This window comes from Agelaius tricolor, unplaced genomic scaffold (genome assembly GCF_023055355.1).
Source record: "Agelaius tricolor isolate 1412-34295 unplaced genomic scaffold, bAgeTri1.0.p SCAF_8, whole genome shotgun sequence".
In the NCBI taxonomy this organism is placed as follows: Eukaryota; Metazoa; Chordata; class Aves; order Passeriformes; family Icteridae; genus Agelaius; species Agelaius tricolor.
In genome coordinates, this window is record NW_027269268.1 from 21,915,905 (window position 1) to 21,932,324 (window position 16,420).

A 16,420-nucleotide genomic window follows, 5' to 3' on the forward strand; every position below is an offset into this window, starting at 1 on the left:
CAGCCACAGCCTGTGAGCGAACAGCCAGTTGAACTGAGCCTTTGGTGCAATCGTTTTTGCACGAGATGCACCCAACTGTTTGTTTAACCAGCACTGGCTGGGAAGTACTGCTGTTAGCAGCTCCAAGTTGTATTTATACATCCCTACCAGTGCCTCTCATTACCTGCTGACTTGTATTTACCCCTAAGGCAGATTGATGATGTGTTTTTATGCATACAGTTACATTACTGCATTTGAAAAAGAGAAATAAGTAGAATTGAACCTGTGAGAAAAGGGAACAACAACAGCTTATAACTGTATGGCAAAATGTTTATGGATCTCTATAAGTAGAAAATTCACTCCTTAGCTATTGAAACACTTTTGTTCTGACCTTTTAAGTAAGAAAAGTCTTTTTCGTATATAATTTTACACCATATGATCTCTGTGTGGGTACCACATAACAGATTCATCACAGATATTTTTTCTCAAGGTCATTTTCCAGGTTTATTTTTCCCATTTTATTTTTAAGGGATTTTCCATTCTATGTAGAACACTTAAATCCCTGAAATCTGACTCACTCCAGGAAAATCTGTGTGAGTGAGGACTGGCAGAGTTTGGGTTGATTGAGTGGCATGCTTTTAAAGGTCAGTGATCAAGGGACAGTGGTTTTTTTAAATTCAACCCTCACAGTAAATAATATAAGGGAAATTCTGTCTGGGGACAGGAGATGGGACAGCTGCTGCCTTTTCTTGTTGGTATTCATCAACAAGAAAAATATTTGCCTTATTTGCCATTTCAGCAAATCTGATGTTGGACAAGTTAATGGACAAGGACTGGCAACTCTTTCCTAGTGCTGTGATTCAAACAAAAGTCATTACTGCTTCAAGTCTGGCCACTACAGGCAGACCTTTCTTTTGCTCCTGAGAGCTCGTAAACTTAGGAGAAGCTGACATGAATGTTCATTGTTCCATCAGAAAAAAAACTGCATGTTGGACAGAATTTGACAAGACAATTGTCTAACAGTAGAGACAATTGAACAGAGACTGCCAGAGGCAAACTACGTAAATTGGATCTTTTACACCTTGCCATACCTCCCTAAGTGGGATTTACAGCAGAAACAACATAAATCCAACAGCCTTTTTTCCCAAGCTGTTAAGATATGTTATCTAATTTCATCTTAGTACATATACATATTCACAGCAAAAGCTCATTTATAGACTTGCCTTAAATAGGAAGCTGAGATTTAAAGTTCATGTGGCTCATTTATTTAATGCAAGTCAGTTTGCACAGTCTCACTTTACAGCCCATACCAAGGCATCACAAGAGCGTAGCCAACAGGTTGGGAAGTGACTATTCCCCTCCATTGATCAGTTGTGAGGCCACATCTCTGGTCACATCTGGGTTCAGTTTGGAGCTCCTAGTGCTGGAAAGACATTGGTAGGCTGGAGTAAGTGCAACAAAGGGACAGCAAGATGATTGAGGCTGCTGAGTTACATAACAATCAAAGCGGGAACCGAATTTTGTTCAGCCTCAAAGAAGCCAAGACTGAATGGAAATCTAAATAGTGTTCAGAACTACCAGGAGGAGCACAGGGCTAGGACAAGATGCACTTAGAACAAGCTGGAACATGGGAAAGTCTGATTTGATTTAAAAAAAAAAAAATTGTCTTACTTTGAGAATTGTTGGCAGGATGGCCTCCCCATTGAGGGCAGTATCTCTCACTCAGAGATACTCAAAACTCTCCTGGAGAGACACAACCTGCTGCATCTAGACTTGATTTGATAAGGCTGGATGTGAAGATTTTTGGAAGTTCCATCCAACACATTGTTCTGTGATTCAATGACTCATGGCTTATCGTGTTTTTTTGGTATGGAAATTTGAGTGCACACAAAGTATCCACAGTTGCTTTGGAGGTGATCACCCAGCAGCTCATTTCATATTGAACAGCCCATTTGCTACTTGACTCTTTCTGCCCTTGATGTTAGTGTTTTCATGGCTTTTGGTTCAAGGCAGTGTTTATGGGGCCATTAAATCCCACTCTTCTACAAGCAATAAAAAATGCTGTTTTTTATTAGAAATGCATATCCATTATACATTTCAGTTGTGGCTGAACACAGAATTGCCTTGTAACAGGGAATAGCACCTCCTTTCTCTAGCATGGGAAGCCAGCCCTTACCAGCAAAGCAACCTCTAGGAAATTGCACTTCTTGGCTTCTTCCAGGAACCTGGAAGTGTAAGTAAGGAACAGCCTTCCCTTAGCTATGGAATCCTGAGCTGGGCAGATTATAAGAATTTGTAGCATTTCACTATACCCTCCAAGACATTAGAAGTAGTCAAAATTAGAAATGTTAAGTTAGAAGGAATGTGCAGAGTAGGGCAAAACAGCAATACCCTGAGATCAGTGGAAAGCCACTGCTGACTACTTGTCAGAGAGGGAAAGGAAAAGATTTCAGGCTGTCAAAGACATGTATTATACAAGTGCTGTAATTACTAAAACTCGTGGCATGCATTTATGTCTGTTGAGAGATCAAAAAATAAATCCTACAATTGGATTGACTGGGAAAATGAATAAACAGGGGTAGGAGAATTGAAACTCCTGGCTCTTTATTTAGTCATCAAAGAAATCTATTTTGCAATAAGCTAGGGGCATTCCATTAACAGCCTCAGAAGTGCTGAAGGACTAAGAGCAAGGCCCTTCCTGAAGAGATAGCCTGAATTAGTAAAGATCCAAGGGGGTTCACAGGACATGTTTTGAATTTCAAAAACAACTCTAAATCACTGGAATTACTCCTTGATGCTCCCTTAACATTCTCTGCTGTAGATAAGGGTATATTATTTATTGAGCATTACCTTTGACAAGGGAAATGGTTTTGTACCGAGTCTCCTTTCGAAGAAAAAGATGGCAGAAAAGGGAAGAAAATGTTGCTGATCCCTAAAACTACCTTAAGTATGAATGCAAATTTACCTAAGTGACAGGAAGTAAAGGAGTATTCCTATTCGGGAGAACAGCTTCTGCAAAGTTTGGGAAGAAAATTGTTTAAGAATCAGTGCTAGCAGCCATAGAGAAAGCAGTCTCCTAGTTCCTATTCTAGGGAACTATGACCAGGGCTGAAGCACATTTTGGTAAATCAGGTCCCCCAGATTTAGGGCACTGAGGAGACAGTCCCTTGAATGTCAGCTGGACCCTATCAGAGGCACAGCAATGCTGACTGGCACTAGTTCTCTTTCAAGCTGGCTGGCAGGAGAGCTGTTTTGAAAGGTTATTGGTATAGAACCAAATAAAAGCAGCAGCTGTTGTCTTTACCTTTCCAGCCTTGTAAATAAATATGAAATATTTTATTTTGTTCTTGACAGAATATGTAAATGCTTTATTCATCCTTACACCTGTTCTGGCAACCACATTTGAGGCTCAGAAAATCTGTGCAAGCTGCGGTGTTTGTAAGCAAGGATTTCAGCAGTTGTTCGGAGCAAAGGCATCCTCTTTATGCTGCCCCAGAAGGCATCTCGGGCACTGGGAAAGCTAGGGAGCAGGCTCGGGTGTGCGGCACGTACACCGGCTCGGGTCTGGCACGACTCCCTCTTTTTCCAAATCCCTGCTTGAGGCCGGCAGCGCTGCCACCGCTGGTTCCGGAGCGTGGGGCAGCCGGCACATCCCGAGCGGGGGGCGACCGGCACATCCCGGGTGCGGGGCAGCCGGCACATCCCGAGCGGGGGGCAGCCGGCACATCCCGAGCGGGGGGCAGCCGGCACATCCCGAACGGGGGGCAGCCGGCACATCCCGGGTGCGGGACAGCCGGCACATCCCGAACGCGGCGCATCCCGAGCGCGCTGCCCGCCGCCTTCCCCGCTCCCGGAGCCCGGAGCCCGGCGGGCGGAGCCGGCGCCGCGCCCCGCCCGAGCCCTTCCCCGGCGGCGGGGCCGCCCCGCCCGTGCCGCCCTCCCGGCGTGCGGGGGCCGCCGCCGCCGCCTCCAAACTTTGTACGGGGCGAGCGGCGCTGCGGCCCCGCCGCCCGGGAGGGGAGAGCGGCGGGAGCCGAGCCGGGCGGCGGAACCGGGGCAGCCGCCCCGCTGCGGAGCGAGGGCTCCGCTCCCCGCCCTGCCCTGCCCTGGCACAGCGGCTCCCGGGCAGCAGCCGGCCGTGCCTCGCTCGCCTTGCTCGGGGCGAGAGGAAGGTAAGAACGGGAAGGGGGACGGAGCGGCGCTCCCGGCACGGCGCGGCGGCGGCGGGATCCCCTCAGCGCCCGGGCACGGATGTCTGCCCCCGGGCACGGATGTCTGTCCCCGGGATAGGTGTCTCCCCCCGGGATGGGTGTCTGTCCCCGGGACAGGTGTCTCCCCGCCCGGCATGGGTATCTCCCGCCGGGAGCAGCGCACCGGGGGCCGGGAGGGAAGCGGAGCCGCATCCCAGAGGCGCGTTTGCTGCCAGCTGCGCCGCCGGCAACCCCAGCCCCTTCCCCAGCGCAGGCACTGCGGTCCTGATGGGAATGCTGCTTGCTAATGTAATCACGTATTCTGCCCTTTCTGCTTACTTGCTCTCAGAACCCGTGTAAATCCTCTTTGGGCCTTTCTCGGCCGAAAGTTAGATGCAATTTGGTGCCTGACCATGAGGATCTGGCTGCTGGGGGGGAAAAATGGGAAAAAAGCCCCGGTGTGGTGCAGTATGCAAGGTGTGCAAGTAAATGCTATCACCTGGAGAGTTTATCCCAAAAAAAAAGAGCAGAAAGGGTCCTGTCAAACACTATCTGGAGTGTCACCTCAGTTTTATCCCCATTTTTTGAAAGCAATTGATATCTTGCCCACAGAACTGTCCCACCAACCACGTCAAACTTGTCCAGTTTATTTCATCACTTGATGACACACGAGCTCATTCCTCTTTTAAACCGTGGTTGTCCTTTATTTCTCCCTCAGCTTTGTCTTATTGACAAGACCAAAGCATCTTTCATCAGCCTGAATAGGGCAGTAACAAATAAAATAAAAGTGTCAGAGCAAGAGAAGGCTTTGCTAAAAAGAAGGAGTTGCAAAAAGGAATCAACAGAAAGTCAGGGACTAGAGAAATGGGTGAAACTACTTTTGGGAAGAAAGGGAAGCTATGTTTTTTGGCTGAGCCTGGATTTAGGGCAAAGAAGGGAAAGAATTTATATTTGTCAGCCCTCTCACCTTTCTACTGATGTGTAGACATTACCTGCATTGAAAAAAATTATGAGATTTTGAAGCATCTGACAGTCCTGGGAACTCACCAAATCTCTACTGTAATTATGTATGGAAGAGTAATTCCTAGGTGTAGGAATGGGTCAAAGGAAAGTGCTCATCACAGTTCTCAATTCTGCATAGCCATGACTGTGCAAATTGTGGTGGGTCTCTCACATTTCTAACCTGGTGGACTAAAGGTGTATTGATAAGGAATCCCCTAGGCTTAGGCTAGCAGTTGAGCACCGATTATACTGCTAAAATCAGTGATGTACACTAGTATGAGCAGCTGGCACATCTCAGCTACATGTCTTGTGGTGCTTCACCTCTCAGGCTTACACTATTAATTGTTGAATTAATGTAGACTAAACAGTATGGCATAATTCTGACCTGTTTAGCTGGGAGAAAAATGCCTTTCTACTCATGCAGTTGATCTGCTTCTTTTGCAAAATAGCTTGCCCTGAGAAATTCTTTGGGATGTGTTGTGCGGGATAGAAGCAAGCAAAAAGTGTTCAGTCTCCTGCTGGTAGCCAACACTCCTTTCTCAGTTTGGAAACCATACTGAAGGATGTCAGTCACTGATAGTTACTGGGAACAGAGGTAGGGATGAAAATGGACCTCTGTTCCTCTGAAGGGACCTCATTTCCTCTGTGAAATGTTTCTCTGAAGATGGAAGGAATTGAATGGAGCTGATCAAAAAAGAACAAGAATTTTTTAAGAGCCATGTTCACCCAAACACATCAATAGCTGTTTCTTTAGGCAGACTTGAATTTGGGAAGGGCTAAGCAATGTGTAACACTCGATGGCAAGAAAGTGACATTTCTTCTCTACGTTTGCTTTCCTTAGGGAAGGTAATGAACGGGGAAGTCGAGTAAATAACTCAGGGCTGCCTTTCCCCTTGGTGGCAAACAGTGGTGTTTTATTGGTAAGTTTGCTTGGCACTGGTAATTTCTTATTCTTTTCCCAGGCCAAGGAAAGGCCAGGTTCTCGGTTCTTGGTTAGCATGCCCCCCATGCTCTGGGCAGTTTTCATGGGGACATGTACTTTTTTACATTGGACTGAAGTCCAAGTCAGCAGCTGATTGTAAACCATTCATATATTGTGCCTACCAAAGTCTTAGGGTAGCACAGAATTTGGCTCAGCTGTGTAAGGAAGGGAAAAAATAGTGATTTTTATGCCAGTGGTGAAATTCTTACTGAGTTCAGGAGGGGAATGATTTGCTCTTCGCTATGGCTGCAGTCAGAAGTGAATGCCTGATTGGCAGCCTCCAAGGAGCTCTGTTTTCTGAAACATCACACAGAAAGGAAATATCATGTATAACTGTGTTTCAATTGTTTCTTGAATTGATTTCAGCACGAATAAGTTATGCTGTCATTTCAAAGAAATGCTATTATTTCCATTCCGTTTCAGTGGTATTTTTTATTTGCCTCATGGTACAAACTATTGTAAAACAAAGTTTCTTAAAGAAAGATCCCAGCAATTAGCTCACTGATGTTAAGGAAGGGCATAAACCTGTATTAGTTTTAGAATTTAGTAACTATTTAAAGGAAACACTTTTCATTAAGGAAAAGCTGGAAGATTATTATGCTAATAACAGTCTGGATGGTGCTGTTCCATGTAGAATTCCCATAGATATTACTGGAAGATTTGTGCTAAATAAGCACTAGTTTTATGTAGTGGATTGTAAAAAAAATTATATGCTGCCCAGCAGGATCTTAATCCTTCTGCATTTACTTAGGCAAACTTTGTCATTGGAATGCTTTTGAAATCTGTTCCAATTTTCAGCAGGAGTCATGCCTAAATAATATTACTGGATCAGCCTTCAAAATGTAAGGGCAAGAGAATTCAAATATATTAAGCCAGATCTTCTCTTAATCCTGCAATGTAGCATGTGGGTTAGGAAAGAGATGTAGCTTTAGCTCTTTGCTTCTTGTCTTAGCCCATGTGGACCAATTTCTCCACTTGTTCTTGTACTGTTTTGTTTTCAGGGGCAGCTCTGTGGCTTAGACCAGGCTGCTGCGAGGATGGGGCCCCTGGAAGCAGTAGGTGAGGACAACCAGACAGATGAAATGAAAATGGAGCTGTTCACTAAGCTGTACTTGACAAGATACACCACACCACTCAATGAATTGGCTCTGGACCCTAAACCAGAACTGAAGGACAGCACAACACTTGTTGAAGTACAGATAATTCTTATCTTTGCCTACTGCTCCATCATCCTGCTGGGAGTGATTGGAAACTCCCTCGTGATCCACGTGATCATCAAGTTCAAGAGCATGCGCACAGTGACTAACTTCTTCATTGCCAACCTGGCAGTGGCTGACCTGCTGGTGAACACTCTGTGCTTGCCCTTCACTTTGGTTTATACGCTCCTGGGCGAATGGAAGCTGGGCCCAGTGTTGTGCCACCTGGTGCCCTATGCCCAGGCCCTTGCTGTCCACGTGTCCACTGTCACTTTGACTGTGATCGCTCTGGATCGTCACCGCTGCATCGTCTACCACTTGGAAAGCAGAATCTCTAAGCGGATCAGCTTCCTGATTATAGGAGTTGCCTGGGCAGTCAGTGCCCTGTTGGCAAGTCCTCTGGCCATCTTCCGTGAATACTCATTGATTGAGATCATTCCTGACTTCAAGATTGTTGTCTGCTCTGAGAAGTGGCCAGGGGAGGGTCAGCTCAACTATGGCACCATCTACAGCATCTCCATGCTCCTGATCCAGTATGTTCTGCCTCTGGCAGTCATCTCCTATGCCTACATCCGTATTTGGACCAAGCTCAAGAACCACGTTAGCCCCGGGGCAGGGAATGACCACTATCACCACCGGCGCCGGAAAACCACCAAGATGCTGGTGTGCGTGGTTGTGGTGTTCGCTGTCAGCTGGCTGCCCTTTCACACCTTCCAGCTGGTCAGTGACATTGACAGTCAGGTGTTAGACCTGAAAGAGTACAAACTGATCTACACGGTGTTCCATGTCATTGCCATGTGCTCCACGTTTGCTAACCCCCTCCTCTATGGCTGGATGAACAACAACTACAGGACGGCCTTCCTCACGGCCTTCCAGTGTGAGCAGCGGCTGGACTCCATCCACCCCGAAGTATCAGCAGCTTTCAAAGCCAGGAAGAAGCTAGAAGCCAAGAGGATTCAGTTCCCTGGGGACTCTTTCACGCAACCTACCAATGTCTAAGATGTCTGACTGTAAAGAAGAAATGAGTGTTGTGGACAAAGGGATGAACCCATTTTGGTACATGCATTTTCAATGCATAGTTTTATTCATAAATGGTGAAAGAACAGTAGCAGGAAAGTCAAGGCAGGTATTAGGATTTGAGGGGAGTTGATTGATGCCAAGAGTATGTAAATATACAACTGCAAGAAAGTAAAAGGGAGAGGCTTAGTTTATGGCTGTCTCTAACAGGGTAAATATAAAACTACTCCATCCCTCCCATATCTTCTTGTCAAGTCTAAATGACAAGTGCAGGGTTTGTTGGTTTTGCTGGAGGAAGGCAAATGGCTGATTTGTAGCATAGGAATATTGGTGGTGGGAGTGGGTAGTTTTTATATTTGATGTGAAAATCAGGGAGTGCAGAAGTCTGCCAGGAGAAAGAAACATGTCTGGTGGGAGAATCTGTGTTGGTTAAACCTCAAACTTTTCAGGCCCCTTTTCTCCTACAGGCATCTTTTGCAAAGACAAGGGAATTAAAAAGAGAAATATGTTACTTCTTTTTGACTTGTGCTAGACTATTTCAAGCCAGAGCATTTGAAATAGATTAGGTGGTGAAAACAGAAAAGAAAAGAGAAACAAAACCCACCCAAATACTGGATTCAGTGAGAGGAAAGGTCAAGTTTCTACATAAAATAGAATGTGGGTTTTGGCCAATCGAATGGGGTAAAAAGTCATCCCTTAAGAATTGGAGTTTATGCTGGTGAGAAAATCACGAGCCTGTGACTTGATCAGTCATTCCCTGCAGATTCCTGCCTTTCATTCTGCTCTGGGAACAGCTCACAAATGCAGTGCTTCAAAGTGGCATTTGAGGGCAGGGAATGCAGGCTCAGGTCTTCTGTGAGCACTTCATAAACTGCTAATATTTTCATTTTCAGGACCTGCTTAAATGTCTAATGTGTTATTAACTCCACAGGCTTTGAATTGTGGCTGCTTCTGCCTGGATAATAAAACAGCAGATAATTCTGATCCTCTGGAAAGGCTGCTAGATGGTAAAGTGCTTTTCCTTATTGTGGTTTTATGTCACATATTCATCTCGACTCAGAGCTTTTTCCATCTTTAGCCTTTGTGAAAATTAAGAACATCTGAATGACTGTAACCTAATAACAGTATGCTATGTTTATGTGATAACTTATCAGTTATTCTGCATGCCGTAGTTAATAGCTAAATTCCTTTTTTTGCTCAGGTATAAAATTTTAATCTGTTTACCATGTTGTACACAGCAATGTTCAACTCTTCTGTGTCTTTGTTAAGCCTCTTTGAACTCATTAAAGAGATGAAGAAAATTTCAATCCGTGTTTATTCCCAGCTGCCCTGTTGCTTATCTAGAATAAAAACAAGTGTGATATTTTCACTTGAAGTCTAGTTTGATGCCTACATTTCAGCAGCCTCATTTTTTCCTTGAATTTTTTTTATTCCTAAATTCATTATGTTCTCTCTTACAAATTAAAACCCAATAAAACTCCAGTGCTGAAATGTTTGCAATGTAATGAATGGTATCAGGTCTTTATCAAGTGGAGAAATTCATCTTTGTGTATTCAGTATCTGACACCATCCTTTAAATATCCATGAAATCATTTCGACTTGGATTTTCATGAGCAGAAAAGGGAGGTCTAGAGAATTAGCTAGTGTTTACTCGAGCAGAAAAAAGTATCCATCATTCTTAAACAGTTGTACAAAAATAGATTAATTCTTCACCATGTTCAGGACATGATATTGCCCACAAGTTATTTTTATCTGAATATTAATAATATCCAAAATGTAAAACTCTTACGGGTGAGGAAGGATTATAGAAGTGTGCAATTATTATGGACATCAATCACATGTATCACTTGACTCTGAACCCTTCATCAAAAGTATTATTACTACAAATAGCCTCCTTTATTTGAAACACAAATGATTTAAAAGTTCTGTTTCAACTCCTTTAAGCCTGTTAGAGTGTGGTGTATAGACAGTTTTGAAGTAACCATGACAGTGTGTGCAAAATCTACAATTGCCAGACTAATTCTCTGTAATTTTAAGTCTGCTTTACATCATCCTGTATAAGAGCAATTAATTACAAATAATCTTTCCATTTATTTCATGGCATCTTTATTTTATGGCTTCCTGAGCTTTCTCTGCAGCCATCATGCTGAGCCAGAACTGGTGTACTAGTTTACTGGAAGGCTTTCCTCTCTGCCTTGTGGAGGTGGTGCCTTGGTCAGTGCCTGCTTCAGGGTAAAAAACCCATGCACAGTGTCCCACTCAAGATGTGGATTTTCCCACTGGCACTTGAAGAAGGGATGTGGAAGAGCCATCACTGACGTATGCCTCTTGCATTGCTTAGTCACTCCTGGGACCTGGCTCATGCATGAGCACAGCTACACACTTTAGTACCCATCACTAGGGATGTTCCTAGGAAAACACAGCATTTTATCATCAAAAGCAATGATGTAGCAATATCCCTCAGGGTTTCCCCAAATTCCAGCTGTCAGAAGGATCTGGGAATTCAGGGTTCATCCCCATTTCCCTGTAAGGGAAAGTGAACCTGTAAGCAATATCTGACCACTGGACTGAGAAGTCTGCAGGGGACATTCTGTTTTGCCTGAAATAGGAACCAGGATCCAGGTCTCCCCATTCACCTATTAATGCTTTAATGATATTTTTAAGGCATTATATTCTTTTCCTGTTGCTTAGGTACAGGTTTCATACAAAGCCAAAGAATAACAGCAGCATTCACCCATTGCATAATTTGCTAGTGGGCAGCAGGGCATCCCATCCAAAAGGAAATGTCATCAGTGGTTCAGAGCAAGAATTTGAACTAACGTACCTCAGTTCTCATCAGTGTGACTGAGCCAGCACACTGCAGCCTCTCCTCAGGCAGCAAAGTATTTCTTTTTAGAGCTGTTCTATTGTTCAATTAAACATTGAATATCATGGTTTTATGGGCAGGAACTTATGACCTTTGCATGGCACTCAGGTTCAGGGACAAGGATATCAGAACAGATACAGACAATTTAGGCTAGGCCTCCTCCCTTATCCTCCATGAGTACATCTATTATAAAGATACTGCAGCACAGGCAGGATGAGCTCACTGGGACTAGTGCTATGCTGATCTTTGATATTACAGAAATGAGATCTATCCACCACATAGATGCCATCAGATGTGATGTAGGATCCTAGCTGGTTATCAATTTTCTCTTGGCCTCCGTGGAAGAAGATGTTTTGATGCCTTGCAAGTTTTACTGGCAAAAATGTGCCTCCAGTCTCTGGCAGCAGCGCAGTCCTGAATGGTCCCTTATTGTGGATATTCTCAGTTCAGTTGAAGAAAGAACAGAGATAATTTCTCCCAGGCCAAGCCTGGGAATCTTAGAGGAAAAATTAAAACAATTATTATCTCTCTCTCTGTGGCTGTTATAGATATGGTTCTCCAGAGTGTGCTATTCATAGTCACCAACAGAGTGAGATGTTTCTACTTTGAGACCAATCCAGTATCACCTTAGCGAGTCACATTATAAAAGACCCACTACTTTCATTAAATGCCTTTCCCTTCTGATCCACCTGGAGACTGGAGTCTTTCTTTCCCTCCCTGACTCAACAGCATCAGGTTATTCCATAGGTGCAGCTGCAGCTCTGTGCTCTCCCAGCTCTAGCAGGGCACCTCAAGCCTGGAGGCAGAAGAGCTGCACTCGTGCACTTTCCTGAGGCTGTCATGGGCTTGCCTCGGAGGAGAGCACAGCGCTCTGCTGCTTCTGGACAAGTTCTAAAGTCACATTGCCTGTACAGGGTACAGCAAGGGCCTACAAGTGGAGAAGCAGTACTGAGTGAGCTTGCTAGGGTTTTATGGGAAGCCAGTGAAGATGAGGTTTTGGTAAGTGGGGACAGTGCTGAAGCCTCTCACTGACCCTGTGAGTAAATAGCCTTCACTGAGAATTGTGACCTCCACTCAGGGCTGCTCCCTATGACTGAACAGAAAGATTTTCTCAGATTGTTAATGTGAGAAAAAAATAGATTTGAGGCCATAATTTGAGGCCATAAGCAGTTAAAATAAAAGGACTAAGCCCTGACAGCAAATGGGTTTAATATGCATATCTATTAATATATAAATTGTACGTCAGAGCTGTGCAAAAGTTGTTCTGTAGAATAAGTGTGTAGAAAATAGTTGTCTGTCTGAATAACCCTGCTTCTATACAATGTGCAATGGACATACATACCTTGTCAACATACTAATAAGTTAGATAACACTAAGAGTAATAACAGAATGGAAAACACTACCTGCATTTCATCTGTCAGACCACAAAAAAATCACTGAATTCAGTGATTAGTATAATCCATTTCTTTGCTTCATAGTTTCTAAACTCTCTCTAGGATTTTCTTACTTTAATCCAGATCAGGACATTAAGGCATGAATTTTGTCTTTGGATGCCTGAGTTATTTACCTAATACTGTCATTATAAATGCCACTCCACAATAGGGAAACTACTTTGTGCCAAATTACAGGTTCTTTGCCCTGAAAAGCTACAAGATGTATGTAAATCCATGCAAGATTGGTTTCGCTAAAGACCTGTGTACTGCGGTACAAATGCTTATTTATGCAATCAGTAGTGATTTTCATATTTCCAATTGGCTGTCATTTTAAAGGAAATTAGTACAAGTGTAGTGAAGAACTCTGAGGCTGGTAAAGCTGGAGAAGTAAGAAAGTCACAGGATGGTAAGAAAATCACAGGATGAGCTGCTGCTTCAAGAAGAAAGAAAGAGAGAGCAAAAACGAGGCTAGTGAAGATGTCATTGATTTATAGACTTTTGTTCTTCCTTTAGTCAGACCAGTGAGAGAAACGTGTAGAAATGAAACCAGGCCAAATGAAGACATATGTACGAGGGACAGCGTTGCCCAGGGAAACTGAGGAACTTTCAGAAGAAATTCCTGTGATTGTTTGAGCCTTAGAACTCACATCATGTTCTCGAGCCAGTAAACCCGGATGTGTACATTACTCCACCTAAATGCAATACAGCTGAACAGCTCTGTACTGATAAGGTATCAGAAGCAATGGATGTGTTATTAATTCTAGCCAGGATATGGGATGAATAATGCATACAAGCTCCTCATAAGCTCATTTCAGATGGGATATATGAAAAAAATGGTGCTTGTATTAAAATCTTTTCCCTCTCAGACTTCACTGAGCTCCTGTGGAAGCAAGAGAGCTTCAAACACTAAAACTTGAAGACAGTGGAATTGGGTATCTGAGGGATGGATGGAGGCACAGTGTAGCTCGAAAACGTGATTATAATTTTTGTTTTGCTGATCTGCATAGGAGAAAAGGCTGTAGTTTGCCTCTTGGACTTGCAGCTGAATTGCACAACTGGAGTTTATATGAAACAGACTTTTATTTGCATGCTTCACAACCCTCATAATCTACTAACTCTGCTATGCATGATATCTTCAACAGCAGAATCCATGCTTACACATTTATTGGGTCAAACTATTTTTTATCCTTTCAAGTTTGCATAGAAAAAGAGAAATTTAGGACAATTCTCCTATTTATTATCATCCTTCAAAATCAGTTATTTGTAGACAGCTGGATTTTAAAGTTTTTTGGCAGTACTGTGAATTAGTAATCTATTTAAGGTAGCCAAGGTGGTGAAACAGCCAGCCTTGCTCTCATTGCACTCTGGCTTGGGGCAAGCCCATCTCAGCAGAGCATGGCTACAGCTGCTCACCAAATCAAACCTGAGGCCAAGATACCATTTCCCAGTGGATTCTGAGGATTGCTCCCAGAATCCTGAGCTGAGGAAATATTTTTCAGTTTTTCAGTGCTTGGAATCTTGGTTTATGCTGCTGTGAGGACAAAGCAGCACGTTGCATTTGGCAGCATCCTTCATCCTGGTTACGCTCTAAAGTAGACAGCTCCACAGGTTGTAAGTGTGCAAGTGCCACATGTCTGCTGCCTCTCCAGGTCAGTGTAGCCCAGCTTCCAGAGAAGCTCTCAAACAGAGCTGACAGAAAGTGTTTCACAGGTACCCTTGGACTGAGCACGTGGAACTCTCCCTGTCACAGGGTCACTGAGGGCATGAGTGATGACAGGGTTGCTGTGACAATTCCTCTCAGGGAGCCCATCCTTAGCTCTGATTAAAACTTGGTCTTGTACCTCCCACTCTCTGGAGCATTGAGGGGGCCTGAGGCACCAAAAGCTGATGGCCACTTCACATTAATACATGAAGTGAGTGGTGGTAGACTGGCACTTCGGCAGTGCCTTTCTTCTCTGTGCCTCCATCAGCTGTACTGCTCATTGCAGAACTGAACTGGCATGAAGATCCATGGGGAAAAATGTTTTACAGATAAGAAGTGTTAATGTTCTTGTACTGACACTAACACTGGCTGATGGGTGGTTTTGCAAAATAGAAATACTTTACGACAGAGCTGGGTGCAGCCGTGGTGGGATGAGGGTGTGCAGCAGCAAACCTCTCCTCTGTCACCACAGCATGAGGAAGATGCTTGTACAGAACCACACAGAACTTGTTCAGGCCAGTATGATGTGCAGGAATCAAGAAACCTCTTCCAGTTTAATTCCTGCTTCTGTAGGTGACAGGTGAAAATTCAGTGTTAGGGATATACTATGGTATTCAGTGTTGAGATCTCTCACAAGGCATATTAAGCCAGAGGAATGATTGCAAGGACGAGTAGAAGTAGAACTAAAAATTATGCAAGGGTGAAGCTGTAATAAAGTCATTCTCACTGTGCATAGCAAGTTTGCTTTTTTCCAAGTTAAAATTCCATGGTTATCTCAGATAACTGGAATCAAAGGTAGAGAAAAGAGAGGAAGAGAACTCATTGCATTCAGAATCCTTATTTTATTTGCTTGTTTTCTTCTAATGGGGCAGCAAAAGGGCTTATATCCAGCTCAGTGTATAATTGATTACCAGGACATAAATTGAAATGAAAAATCATGCTCTCCATAATTGCTATTCAAAAGCCTAAGCTTGCAATATTCCCTGAAAATATGCTTTCTGATTTATCTATGCCATTCATCATGCTTCCCCTCTTAGTACTTGTGCCTGTGCCATGAATTTCTGATTTAAAACCTCAGAAAAAGCTGCCTTTCTGACTCTTAAGTTAGCTGTAAAACCCAATGGTATTTTATCTTACTCTTGATAAACTACTGTGTAGTATCTCTCCTTATCTCTTCTTCTATCTTGGGCTATAAGAGCATGTAGCAATGTCTACTTTGTGTTTATTATTTATCTGTTCCTGACAAACTCCTGGAACACTTCATAATGTCATAAGCATCTGTTGCATATGTATGATACAGCTAATTTCTAGCTTCTCTGGCTTTCCTATGGTAGAATATAGCTCTTCCAGTTCATAAAAAAAAAAATCCAATTCATCATTTTTGGTGTTCAGTTTGCTACTTCTCTGAGACATAATGTGGGTGATACCAGAAAATTTTTCTCTCTCTCTTTGTGAGATTATATGTATATGGAAAGCTTGGTACTACTATGAAGGAAATTAGAGTATTTGGCTGCATAATGCTTAAATCTTGATTTCTGAATAAAACCCCAAACTAATGATTCTTCAAATAGCTATGCAAAGCCCAGTAATTTAGCATTAATAAAGCAGCAGAAAGTCCTGCATGGGTGCTTGACAGGACAAGATGGCAGGATGAGGCAGTCATGTGACTTGAAAAATACTGAACTTTGGCTCAAGAAGACACTTTGCTTACCTGTTTTGTCCTGTTACACAGGAAGTTGCTTGTCCCTTCTGCTGGAAACAGGTGCTCATAGTGCAGGCTCTGCTGCTGAAAGGGGAGGATCCTGGTAAACAAAATACATAAAATACATAGGCCTTTGTGTGTGATTCTGGCAGAATTATACAGCATCCCTGAATACCTCCCCTTTCACATTTGGTTGCCCATCTTCCCACCCAGTTTGCTACAGAAGAGATATTCCTCTTGGGATCTACAAGTGACAATCCTTCATGGTCTGTTTACAGCCTTATGTCTTCAGAAAACCTAAAGTGACATTCAAACAGTGGGAAAAGAGCCAATAGTGCAGATAGAACTACA

At 43.4% G+C, this 16,420-nt stretch overlaps 1 protein-coding gene across 3 annotated transcripts; it reads left to right on the plus strand.

Annotated features, from left to right (window-relative positions):
• The first annotated feature begins 3,873 nt into the window (after positions 1-3,873).
• NPY2R (neuropeptide Y receptor Y2) lies at positions 3,874-9,673 on the plus strand. Of its 3 annotated transcripts, XR_011679952.1 has the most exons (4): positions 3,874-4,151; positions 6,013-6,091; positions 7,155-8,405; positions 9,298-9,673. XR_011679952.1 is itself a non-coding variant. In XM_071431931.1 (3 exons), the coding sequence occupies exon 3, from the start codon at positions 7,191-7,193 to the stop codon at positions 8,346-8,348; it is 1,158 nt and encodes a 385-aa protein (XP_071288032.1). In that variant the 5' UTR covers positions 3,875-4,151; positions 6,013-6,091; positions 7,155-7,190; the 3' UTR covers positions 8,349-9,673. The 3 variants fall into 3 exon arrangements, 2 of the variants coding, with proteins under 2 accessions (XP_071288033.1, XP_071288032.1); XM_071431931.1 differs by having other exon boundaries at positions 3,875-4,151; positions 7,155-9,673; XM_071431932.1 differs by lacking the exon at positions 6,013-6,091 and having other exon boundaries at positions 7,155-9,673.
• The last annotated feature ends 6,747 nt before the right edge of the window (positions 9,674-16,420 follow it).